General features: G+C 43.6%; 1 protein-coding gene across 1 annotated transcript in view; it reads right to left on the bottom strand.

The window, feature by feature from the left end:
- Nucleotides 1-9,102, bottom strand: part of PKD2L1 (polycystin 2 like 1, transient receptor potential cation channel) — a 34,127-nt gene extending 25,025 nt beyond the window's left edge. The window contains 2 exon segments of the mRNA XM_060033464.1: nucleotides 8,342-8,455; nucleotides 8,868-9,102. Of these exon segments, the coding sequence (XP_059889447.1) occupies nucleotides 8,342-8,455; nucleotides 8,868-9,102 (349 nt within the window).
- Nucleotides 9,103-12,184: the final 3,082 nt, after the last annotated feature.

Raw genomic sequence — 12,184 nt, 5'->3', positions numbered from 1 at the left:
AGTGAGACATCTCAGATCTTTACCGATGCTATAGCCTTTGTTTTCCAGTGGCCAAAATACCAAAATGCCTATTGTATTTATAGGTTAAAAACTGTGTGTAAAGCCTTTACTATTATTCCTAAAGATAATATTCTATGTGGCCAAATATTTGGACTTATTCTGGACTTAGTCATTTTAGTGTTCTTGGTTTTTTAATTTAACCCTTTTCACAGGCACGTTGAGAGTAAAAATAAATAATTCCTGTCTGTCTTCCTTTTCAAGTATTTCTATAAGGGATTCAAAAAAACTAAAACTGTTTTTGTTTGTAATATAAAATATGGAATTGATCTTTCCAGGGTCAGAGATGATTAATGTTTTGCTATATACTTTTATACATTATTTTCTCATCAAACCAGTTAACAAGTATTTTCATATGTTTGTAAGCAAATATGCTTTCACAGCATACCTTGTGTATATGTAAAGATAAGTATTTAATTCTCACTGTGCACTTTTAGCTGACAAAGGAAAAAAAGTCAAAACTACAGAAACTGTGGTAAAGCTTTACATGCTGTTCTGGTCCTGGCTGTACCCACCTTTGGCCAGTCACATAGCTACTCAAGAAACCTTCCCAATAGAGTACAACATGATGAGAATCTGAAATCACTTCCAATATCCCCTACTAGATATTGACTGTTATATCAAATAGTAAGTGGTAAAACGTTTAATTGACAATTAGTATAACTGTGGATAACTTCTGATTTTGTTTTTAATCCTGTGGATTGTGTTTAAACAATTCAAAAGTATGTTCCTGATTTTAAGATACTAAGTGGTATTGCACAGTTGTCACTTTATTGAATGTGTACAACAGTTCCATGAAGTTTTTAAAGCATACCCTTGAATAGCTTCAGGTGCTAGAATTAAAATTGATCTGTTATCACACACACACAAAAAGATATCTGCACCCCTAAGTTTATTGCAGTATTATTTACAATAGCCAAGACATGGAAACCACCTGAGTGTCCACTGATGGATGAGTGGATAAGGAGAAGGTGATGTGTGTGTGTGTGTGTGTGTGTGTGTGTGTGTGTGTGTGTGTGTAGAAAGAGAGAGAGAGAGATTGTATGATCTCACTTATTTGTGGAATCTTAAAAAACAAAGAAAACCAAACAAACACACACACACAAAAAAAACCCAAACAAAACAAAAACAACCCCCCCCCCCAACTCATAGATACAGAGAACAGATTGGTGGTTATCAGATGCAGGAGATGGGCAAAATGGGTGAAGGTGGTCGAAACATAAAAATTTCCAGTTATAAGATCAATAAATCCTGGGGTACAGGACTGGTGACTATAGTTAATAATACTGTATTCTATATTTGAAAAGTTGCTAAGAGAGTAGATCTTAAAAGATCTCATTACAAGAAAAAAAACTGTAACTATGTGTGGTGATGAATGTTAACTAAACTTATTGTGGTAATCCTTTCACAATATGTAAATATATCAGATCATCATGTTGTACACCTAAAACTAATACAGTGTTACATGTCAATTGTATCTCAATTTTAAAAAAGACATATTCTTCCTGATCTCCAAGCTTACTTCAGCCTCTCCTGTTAATGCAAGATTCCACCAATCTATGGACAGAACCTTAAAATTCTCTACAAGAAAGCAGTGAACAGAGGCAGGCATTTCCTTACAACCAGTAGTGGATAAAGAACATCCAGTTGATGTTAGTTGGTGTGTAGATACAAGTGACCAAAGGCCAAGGGTCTCTGCCCTCCTCCCCAGCTCCATGGTGACCAGACCCAGCCTTGTCTTGGCTCAGAGCCGCTCCTATGGGGGGGAGTGGGGGCAGTCCCAGGTGCACCTTTGAGATAACAATACTGTCTCCTAAAACAAACAGCCATTGTTTCCACACAAAGACCTTCAATGTTTCCTCCATCAACAAAAGGCTACAGCCATCCTGCCAAGAAGACAAAAGGCTGGAAGCCCTTTCAGAAACAGCATGACAGTGGGAGGGAAGGGGTGGAGGCAGGAAGATCATTCTCCAGCACTTTCTCTGCCCAGGAATAGGACTGACTCCATCCATCAGGGACCCTTCTGAATTACTGATCACTCCTGGACTATTCATAATGACAATAATAACAGCTTCCTAATCTGTGAAACGGAAGTAATAATATCTATCCCTTACAGGATTGCTGTCAGGATCAAATGAGATAATAGGTGTGAAAGCTCTTTGTAAGGTTTAAAGGGCTGCACGACTGATATGGTTATTATGAAAAGATCGATGGTTCACCCACAACGCCTGCATTAAAAAGATAGATCTATTTTAGCCAGATGAGACTCCAAATAGCCCTGGTGTCTAGACCCACCCGGTTCCTAGAATAAAGCGTAAGGGAGAAGAAATGTGCTCAGTATGGCTGACCACTATAGTTTACTGGGGCCCATCCCAGGCCAAACTGCTGTGCAGGTGATGCCTGACTTAGTTGACTGTTCTTTCCAGCCCCAGGAACCCACATCCTGGAAATAAGCCCTTTGATGGGTGGTCCCTCACCTAAGGTCTAATGTGCCAAACTTCACCCCCAATCTTCTTCTTTGCCTGTCTTCAAATATACTTCTTATGCAATTTACACAAAAGTAAATACACATAGTATATTAAAACATGAGAAAATAAGTTAAGGTAATTACCAATAAATTAAGGTAAATTGTACTATGTTATGCCTATTCAGTAATAAAAAATATAAATAAGAATATCCAATGTTAATGAAGTGACAAAAATTGGTATGCTCTTACAGTGCTAGCAACATAATAAATTTATATGATTGCTTACAGAGGCAAAATGACAACACATAGCAAGTACCAAGAATACATTCCTGTCTTTGTAGTAATTTTCTCTCCCTGGAAATTCCGAGATAATTCAACAAAAGTGGTGAAAAAATGCAGCAAGCATAGATACATTTACCTACTCTAGGCAAATACTGAAATAACAAGAGAAATGCTTTCGCTAATTGTGGTGTGACTGTAGTCATTAAAATGAAAATATAAAAACAACTTACAAGCATGAGGAACTATGATATAATTGTAAGTGGAAGTGTACAATATGATACAACTAGGCAAAATATATAACTATATGGATAAAGTTTGGTAATTAGAAAATAACCTTTGGTACTGTGGTGGTGAATTGTATTTCAAAATGTTCCTTAAGTTTTTACATCACCTTTTAAATATGGCAATAAAAAGAAAGAAAAGTAATCAGCTGGTAGAATTCTCTCAAGAGTCTGCTTCTTTTAGGGTAGGGCAGGGAGTTATCCTTGATAAGATGTTGATGGGTGTTAATAAATTAATGTGTAACAAATTTGCATGCAAAGAGACTGCTTAGAATGTGAGTAAGGCTGCTAGTCCCCAGTTGGATTCCTACTTCTGCCACTTATTTGCTGTGTGGCCTTAGGCAAGCTATTTGCCATATCTAAACTTTTCCCGATTTGTAAAATGGGAGTGATAACAGAACCAATTTCTTAGAGTTATTGGGAGTAGTCAATGAGATAATGTACCTGGCATTGTGCCAGGCACATTGAAAAATTATTCAATAAAGCTTTGTTGTTTATGCTGTTGATAATGACGATGATGATGGTGGTGGTGGTGGTAGTGATAAACTGGGGTCTTCTGGAGAAAATGCCTTAAAGTTTTAATGTCAGAAGTGGATGCTGCTCAAATGATATCCCTAAATGTGGAGCCAACTACAAATTTGAAATGTATTTTAAAATAGACATTCTAGGGACTCCCCTGGTGGTCCAGTGGTTAAGAATCCACCTTCCGATGCAGGAGATGTGGGTTCAATCCCTGGTCGGGGAACTAAGATCCTACACGCCACGGGGCAACTGAGTCCAAGCACCGCAACTAGAGAGCCTGCGTGCCACGACTAAGACCCAACGTAGCCATAAATAAATAAATAAATTTTAAAATAGACTTTTTTAAAAGGACTTTAATTTTTAGAGCAGTTTTAGGTTCAAAGCAAAATTGAGTGGAAGGTGCAGAGATTTCCCATACACCCCTTACCTCCACATACACACAGCCAGAGTGGTACGTGTTACAACTGATGAACCTATGTTGACACATCACCATTACCCTAAGTCCATACTTTACATAAGGGTTCACTCTTGGTGTTGTACATTCTATGCATTTAGACAAATGTATAATGATGACATGTATCTACCATAATAATGTCATACAGAGTAGTTTCACTGCCCCCAAATCCTCTATGCTTTACCTACTCATTTCAGCTTCCCCCAAGACCCCGGCAGCCACCAGTCCTTTCACTATCTCCATAGTTTTGCCTTTTCCAGAATATCATGTAGTTAGAACCATACATTATATAGTCTTTTCAGATTTGCTTCTTTCTTGAAAGGTATTTTTTACAAACAGACTAAAAGATTAAGTATTTTGAAATTCCCCTCGATAACACAAAGATAAATACTATCAGTAATTGTGTTAGATTCTTTATATATGTTATGTCCATAAGATAAGTATTATTATCCCTGTTCTACCAACAAGGAAGTGCCTAACATCACAAAACCAATAAGCAGAAGAGCTGGTATCTGAATCCCGTTAGTCTGACTCCGATGTTCTATCTTTCCATTATGCCATAGTATTTATCTTAATGCCAATATGGGTCCTGGAGCATCTGAACCTAGTTTCAGGAATTGACAGGGAAAAGCAAACTGGTACAGTGCATATGCATATCATGGCAGCATATCACATGTCATGGCAGCTCTTAGAAGACAGCATCCTGATAGAACAACACAACAGCCACCCTGCTTTATACCAGATTCTATGGCCAGGACTTGCATCCCCGTCCTGAGGTAGGACATCTTAGTCAGCACACTGACTAGCAAAATTAGGTGGGTCTATTTTAGTGTTTCTTAACATTTTTTGTATTGTACCCTAACCCAGGAGCCTCTTTAGACATTGTCTTCCTAATCACCCTCCACCCTAATTAAATTTTAATACCACATATATTCTCTACATTTGCTTATGTACTATAGCCCTTTGGAGAGCCAAAAAGCTATAGAAATATCTAAGTGGGATTTTTTTTGCCCTGAAAGAAACTACTTCCACCCCTCTGGGGGCTATATCATCCCCACTGAGAATACATAGTCTAGTTGCAGGTGGCCAGAGCTCAGGGAGGCTGAGGAAGCGGAGATGCCAGACAGGTGAGGTCAGGACCCTGGAGAGCACCAAAGAAGCCCTACTGAGACCTTGTCCAAGGCTCAGTGTTGCCTGAAGATTAGCCTGAAGGAAGGAAGGGGCTGGGAGAGCATGGGGCCTAGGAAACTAGTTTTAGTGGTATTTTGTTATGTGTTGTAGGAACCATCAGAATGTGAAGGCCTCCAAATTCTCTTTCATAAGAATGTTCTTGAGGGGGCTGGCGTTTGTGCTTATAACTCTTCAGTGGCTCCCCACAGGGTCCTCAGGATAGCATCCCAATTCCATATCATACCTTATAAGACCCTTCATGACCCGCCCCTGCTTAAACGGCCAGCTTTGTCATCTTTTACTACTTTGCTCTTCAAACTCCCTGCTCCAGCCACACTGATGCACTCTCACTAGACCACGCCCTCTGTCACTTCTGGGACTTGGCACATGCTGTTCTTTCTCCCCAGAAACTTCCCTTGTCTTTACCTCTCTTTCAGGGAGCTAAATTCTCCTCATTTTTCAGATTTTAGTTTAGAAATTATTTCCTCTGCATGTCCTCATATATTCCACAAATCTGGATACAACTGAAGTAACAGCATCACAGAACTCTGAACTGGTCAGACTGACTATGGAGTATTTTGTCCATTACTGGGCATCATATAGATCAGGCCTAGAGACAGGCAATCAGGATGGTGAGCATTATGGAATATTTTTTACTATATGCTAGGCACAGAGGTAATGACTTCATGGATATTGCCTCATGTACCTTATGTAATAATCTTATTGGATTGGGTAGGTACAGATGAGAAAACTGACACTCAGAGAAGTTAAGCAACTTACTCAAAGTCCCTCACCTGGTAAATGGTAGAACCTGGTGTTTGAACCCAAGTCTGTGTAAATTCAGAGCCCATGCCTTCAATCTCTGCATAATATCACTTCTGGAAACCATATTATAATGACTGGTTTAGTGAGAAACTAGAAGGTAACTAATCCAGAGAACATATTACCAAGGAGAAACACGATAGCCACATTCAGTCACAGTGGAAGGGGTGTCACTTCGGAGAGTAACAGGGAAGTAGACGGCTCAATAGAAGGAAGTTCTCAGAAGGAGAAGATGAGCCCCTGAAAGGCTCAAGGATCAGTCATCTCTGTATATCTCAGTCCAATGTCTGGCATAGAAAGGGGAGCTCTGTGGATGAAAGGAAATAGGGCTTCCCAACAGTAGAAGAGCTGCCCCATGAAAGAGTGAAACTCCCGTGGATGTTCCCCACGATGGGGCTGCTTGGTCACCTGACAGAGAACCACAGGAGGGATCTTGGAGAAAGGATTTCTGCATCCTTGAACTAGATGACCTCTAAAGCTCCTGGCCACTTCAGGATTCTGTAATTATTGGACTGAGTCCACGACTCAGACTTTGGCAAGTTACAGACCATCTAGTATTTGTCGGTGCATTGAGATCTCAAAAAGTAGAGAACACAAGTGGATAGAACTTAAGCTTCCCACCCTGAAGCCAGAATGGTTCAGTCTAACTCTGGGGAGCTAGAAACCTCCCAATCTTGCTCCAAAGGCTAACCTGGAAATGGAGATATTTGAGTCATTTATAGAGAAAGGCTCTGCCTGCAGGTTACAGCTGTTGTCACAGGATCTGAAAAAGGAGAGAAACACTCCTTCCTAGCAGATGGTTAAGACAAAAAGTCAGTATGTCAACAAACGAATTTCTGAGAGTCATTGCTGAAAGGAATCAAATGGGCCCCCAAAAATGTACACTGGGTTGACTGTTGTTCCCCATATGCTCTGCCTCCTTTCACTCCATGCTGATGGCCTGTGGTAAACATGTAGAATTGTCCCGTCTATCCCCACAGAGTGAGTCCCAACAGAGTACAACCAAAACAAGTGTTCAGCTTTCCTAGAGGGCTCATACACATGTGGATAGCTCACAAAGATGATGAAATTTTAAACCAAAACTTATATAATCAGACCTTCAGAGTCTACTTGCAAACGATTCATGCATCCTAAAAAGAACAGAGGCTTCTGTGGGGTATAAAGCCACCTAGTAATGGAGGCACCTTAGTTGTAAGGTCCAAGCTGCAGCTTCAATCAACACACGCATACACACACAACTCTATGAAACTAGCCAAAATTCACTTGTGCAAAAATTTAAAGAAGCAATTAATAGAAAAGCAAAGCATGTTTATCCGTAGGCCTTATAGCATCTGTTTGGTCCACCTTTATTATTATCTCTAATTCTTTGACTCTATTCTTCCATGGTTCACCGATCTATCTATTCACTTGCTTCTCTCAACTTAGAGACCAAACCTTCCCAGCTTATATCTATAGATAGATCTTCAGATAAGCTTCCCTCAAAGCCTGTGACATGGTGCTCTTTCACAGGGGAGAACCTTAGCTGCACTGACTACCACACCATTTGCATCTTTAATCCTTTTATTAGGGATCTGAGCTCTAAGGCCTGCTGAATCTTTTTCCTCCTGCCTCCAAAGAAATGTGGATCAGACCTAGTATAATAACTCTGTGAAACCCACCAAACTATTTTTTCTGAACAGAAAAGAGTGTCTTGGGACTTCCCTGGCGGCACAGTGGATAAGAGTCCGCACTTCCAATGCAGGGGGTCCGGGTTCGATCCCTGGTCAGGGAACTAGAGCCCACAAGCATGCCATGGCTAAGAGTTCACATGCCACAACTGAGGAGACTGGGAGCTGCAACTAAGGAGCCTGCCTGCCACAACTAAAACCTGGTGCAACCAAATAAATGAATAAATAAATAAATAAAAAGGAGTGTCTTCCACTCTTTACAGAAGGGTAAAAACTTCCACCTGCTAATAGAAAACAGTGGCTGTTAAGTAGATATCAGGAACTTGAACTTAAAAAGTGGATTCCTCTTATAACACTTGAAGAAGTAACCTGTATTAAAAGCTTTCCAATAGTCTGCCTTTTTCTCCTGAACTCAGTGACAACTTCTTTTTAATTAAAAAATCTTAAGCTGAAAAGGTATAAAATAGAATGTTATTATTGATATAAAGATCCCAGGGCACAGCCTGCTCGCACAGATGGAGGCTGTCCCCACAGATGTTGCCCACAGAGGTGTGTGCCCAGTTGTTGTACACATAGATGTTCTCACACACAGATGTGCACAGAGACAGATGTTACTCACAGAAACAAATGTCCACCGGGAACACCATGTACACCAAAAGCTCCCGCAGGGTGGTCTTGACATAAAGTTCCTGGTTCTCAGCTGTGTTCTCAGTCAAGGTTGTTCCCCAAAGTCCTAAGGGAGGGACATTGGAAAGACGCCCAGGATTCGCAACAGCAGGGCTCCTTCCAGTTACCCTACCTATCAGTCCCTGGACTTTATTCTCATTTCCACCCCAGCCCTTTTACCTGTCACCTTACCTCAGGTGGGGCAGTCTAAGGCATCATCACATCCGTGTCTTCCCTCAAACTAGCTCCCTCATACCCTTCTGGGTCCCCAAGAGATGACTGTGCCAGGCTCTCCCTCTGGGAGACCACTAAACTAGCCTCTGTACTCTGGGGCATTCAGCTCTAACGCAGACCATTCACAAACCTCAAAGACACACTGAGATTCCACCTCTTCTTCAGACTGTATTCCCTTCCAACAGCTTCTGTGGACCCCTTCTCCTGACTCCAGTATCTCAGGAGAACCCTCCCCCACCAGGTACCTCTGATGCCACGACAGATCTGAAGGCAGCAACTGGACACCAGGGTCTTGTGTGCCTTCTCCTGGGGTCCATCTTCAGGCTTCTTGGGTTGGGATGGAGGAGGCACCTCACTGGAGATGGTACAGATCCTTGGTGTCCCACGCGGGGAGGGGGCGCCAATGTAGGCGGGGTTGTCCCAGGCTCCGCTCCCCAGCTTTTGCAGCTCCTGCCCTGCGGGACATTGCACAGCATTCATGGGGAATGAGGCAGGAGACCTGGCACCTCAGGTACCCACTCTCACCTGGGAGGAAGACAGAACAAAGGCACAGCCCAGCCTAGCCAGCAGAGGGCAAAGGAAAGGGAGTGTGAGAGCAGCTGGTCTCACACAGCCTCTGTCTCCTGCCTTTTGTAGGAGGAAAGCAGGTGCCTGTTCAGGGGAATAGGAGGGTGTGGAGACTGGGGCTGGAAGGAAGGAGGGGTGAGAGAGGTGAATGTTGTGGGGAGAGGAGGGCTGCTTGCAGATGGGGCCTGGGAGGGATGGTCCTGAGTCAGACAAAAGAGGTGATGAAAGAGCAATGGGTGGGGCTGAGAGAAGAGGGAGGCTGGCCGACTCCACAGCAGGTCTGACTTCATGTCCACTAAAAGCTCCTGAAAGGGCCGCCATGGATCGGGGTGGGGACCAAGGGCAGGCACAGGAGACTGAAAAGTGTTGCCTCCCTCCCAGGCTCAGCCAACAGTGTCTGAGGCTCTTTTACTGTCTCACCTGGAGCTGCCCCCTCTCCTACCTCATTCCACCCCCACAGCTGGGGGAGAAGGATAGTGGCAGGAGGACCCCTTGCTTCAGATACTTAAGGGACAGGCTTTCTGGCCACTGATGAGGAGGGGAAAAGCCTGCAGAGTTCCAGCTTAGCTGTATCCTTTTTTCCGAGGTCTGCCCTCTTGTAGCTTATGGGTGAGCTATACTGCTAGAAAGGTCTTCTTTGAAGGGGTAGGGCTCAGCCTAGGAAAAAGGCTAAGCACTGACTGGGAAGATGGATCAGAGAGCAAAGGGCAAGGACTGTGTGACCTGAGACTCCTTAAGCGGAAGGTATATCTGGACCCAGCTCAGCTGACAATCTTATCTTGTGGCTCTGCTTAGTACTGGACCTAGAACTGAACGCAGGAGCACAAAATGCTCATAGAAGAGGTATCCAGGCTGATCTGCTTTTTATCCAGTCTTGGTTTCTGAATCAAAACCCTGGCAAGGACCCTTGAGCACATCCTTGCCTGTGCCCGGATCCAGCCTCTGATCACATGCCCTGGCCCGTTCATCTACAGGCTCAGTACGGGGCTGGTCCCACAAGGGCAGGTGCTTACCTCCTCCCTGATGGCTGGAGTGGGAGCTGCCCTCTCTCCAGCTCCTGGTTCCCCATCTGGGCTACTCTACTGATGCGGTGGCCTGAAGCCCACCTTTGTGCTCAGTAAAACATCAGCCTGGTGGAAGTCACCGGTCTTCAGTGTCCCCATAAAGAGATCCTGATCCCAGACAACCCAGGGCTGGGCTCAGCTCCTTGATAAATAAATGTACCTCAGCATCTGAGATGGCGCCTGTCCTACCCCTGGGTCTGCTGCATGGAGCTCCTGCCCCAGGCCCAGATATTATGAAGGGAATTAACTCTCTGTCTGGGCTGGAGCTAAGGCCACTCTGTGAGCTTTCCTAGATGGAGGAGTTCCCATCTTTCTGTTTTTTTGGTTAGTGGGACATACATTCCAAGGTGTTTGTTTTCTTTGGGAAGACAAAGGATCAGGAACTGGGCCTGTACTGCTCATTTTGTCTGAAATCATCTGATAGTGAAGGAAAGGGAGCTGGTATCTCTCACCCACATGCTTTTCAAACAATTGCAAAAGGACCCCCGGCTTGCAAAACTGAACTCTGGGACAGAGGTGATGAACAGGAAGCTAGCAGTAGAGTCCAGAGAAGTGGGGAAAGGAACTGGAGACGGTTTCTGGTTCCTTTGGGGTAACTTTGTATCCTCGGGGAGGCCTGTGAATAGCAGGGGTTTGGATGGACCCAAGGAGGTTCATCATGTGACAGGTCCCAGACCCCTGATGACGCTGAAAGCTCAGCTTCTCTGTACACTGGTGCCGAATCAAATCTTAGAGACAGAGTTTGGGGTAAAGTTGAAAAGGACAGCTTTATTGCTTTGCCAGGCAAAGGGGGACACAGTGTGCTCCTGCCCTTGAAAACTATGTGTCCCTCTTGGAGAGGATAGTGAGAAGTTTTACAGTAATGGTTCAAAGAGGCCGTGATCAGCTTGTGGACATTCTCCTGATGGGTTGGTGGTGAGGTAAGTAGGAGTCAGCATCATCAACCTTCAGGTTCCAACTGGTCTGAGGTCTACCTGCCTGTGGGCAGCATACCATCATTAATCATTAATTTCTCCCACCTGGAGGGGGTTTCAGTATCTGCAAAACAGCTCAAAGATATTGTTGTGTGTATCCTTGATGGGGAACCAGGACCTTGCCCCAAGGCTGCACTACTGTTTCTCTTGACGGTTTGTTTCTCCCTGGTCTCTCATCCCCTCCCTTCCCTAATTAGTAACTGCTTGAATCTGCCCATTGGAACTCGGGGAAGGTCAAGGAGGCTGAACGAAGACTATATCCTATAATCAAAGAAATGGGGGACACAGAAAGGCTTTGTACCCAGGAGCCCCACAGGGCACTCCTCGGTATCACTGGGAGCTTAAGGCCAGCAGTGTGTGACCTGTCACGATCACCTACCTGGCCAACATTGCTCTTCCCTGCTCCGTCTGGAGCACTCGCCAAGTAAGGATCAACCTATAATGCCCCCATGGGGCACAGGTTATGAAACAGAGCTTGAGAAATATTCTCAAAAGATGTTCTGTGTTCCTAAGAGGTTTAGTCTTACTCAAGAAGTTGTAAATGTGGTAATAAAGTGGGATCTCCTAATGATTTAATGGCCAGCAGTTCTCCATGCCCTCCAGCTTCTATTGGCACTTGACTTCACTCTGTTAAAAAGGGCAGCTCATTTCAGGGGAGTCCTGTAGCAAAACCCAAGACGCTTGAACTTGAAACCAGAACTCCTGGGTTTAACTTTTTGTTCAGCAACACACTGACCAGATGGTTCTGGACAAGTCCCTTTTGAGACTTTCTTTACCTATCTGCAAATTGTTGATAATAAGGCCAGCCCTGTTGACCTTAAGGACTATTTTAAAACTAAAATAGAATATAGAAGTCTTTATAAACTCTGTACACTATAAAGCACACAACAAATTTAATGATCATACCATTGCATCCATCCTGGTGCATTCCACTCACACACAGCAGTTCATGGTTAA

The sequence above is a fragment of the Delphinus delphis genome, chromosome 16, assembly GCF_949987515.2.
Source record: "Delphinus delphis chromosome 16, mDelDel1.2, whole genome shotgun sequence".
NCBI classification, from domain to species: Eukaryota; Metazoa; Chordata; class Mammalia; order Artiodactyla; family Delphinidae; genus Delphinus; species Delphinus delphis.
Note: the sequence above shows the minus strand (reverse complement) of the source record. Positions and strands in the feature narration are given on the sequence as shown.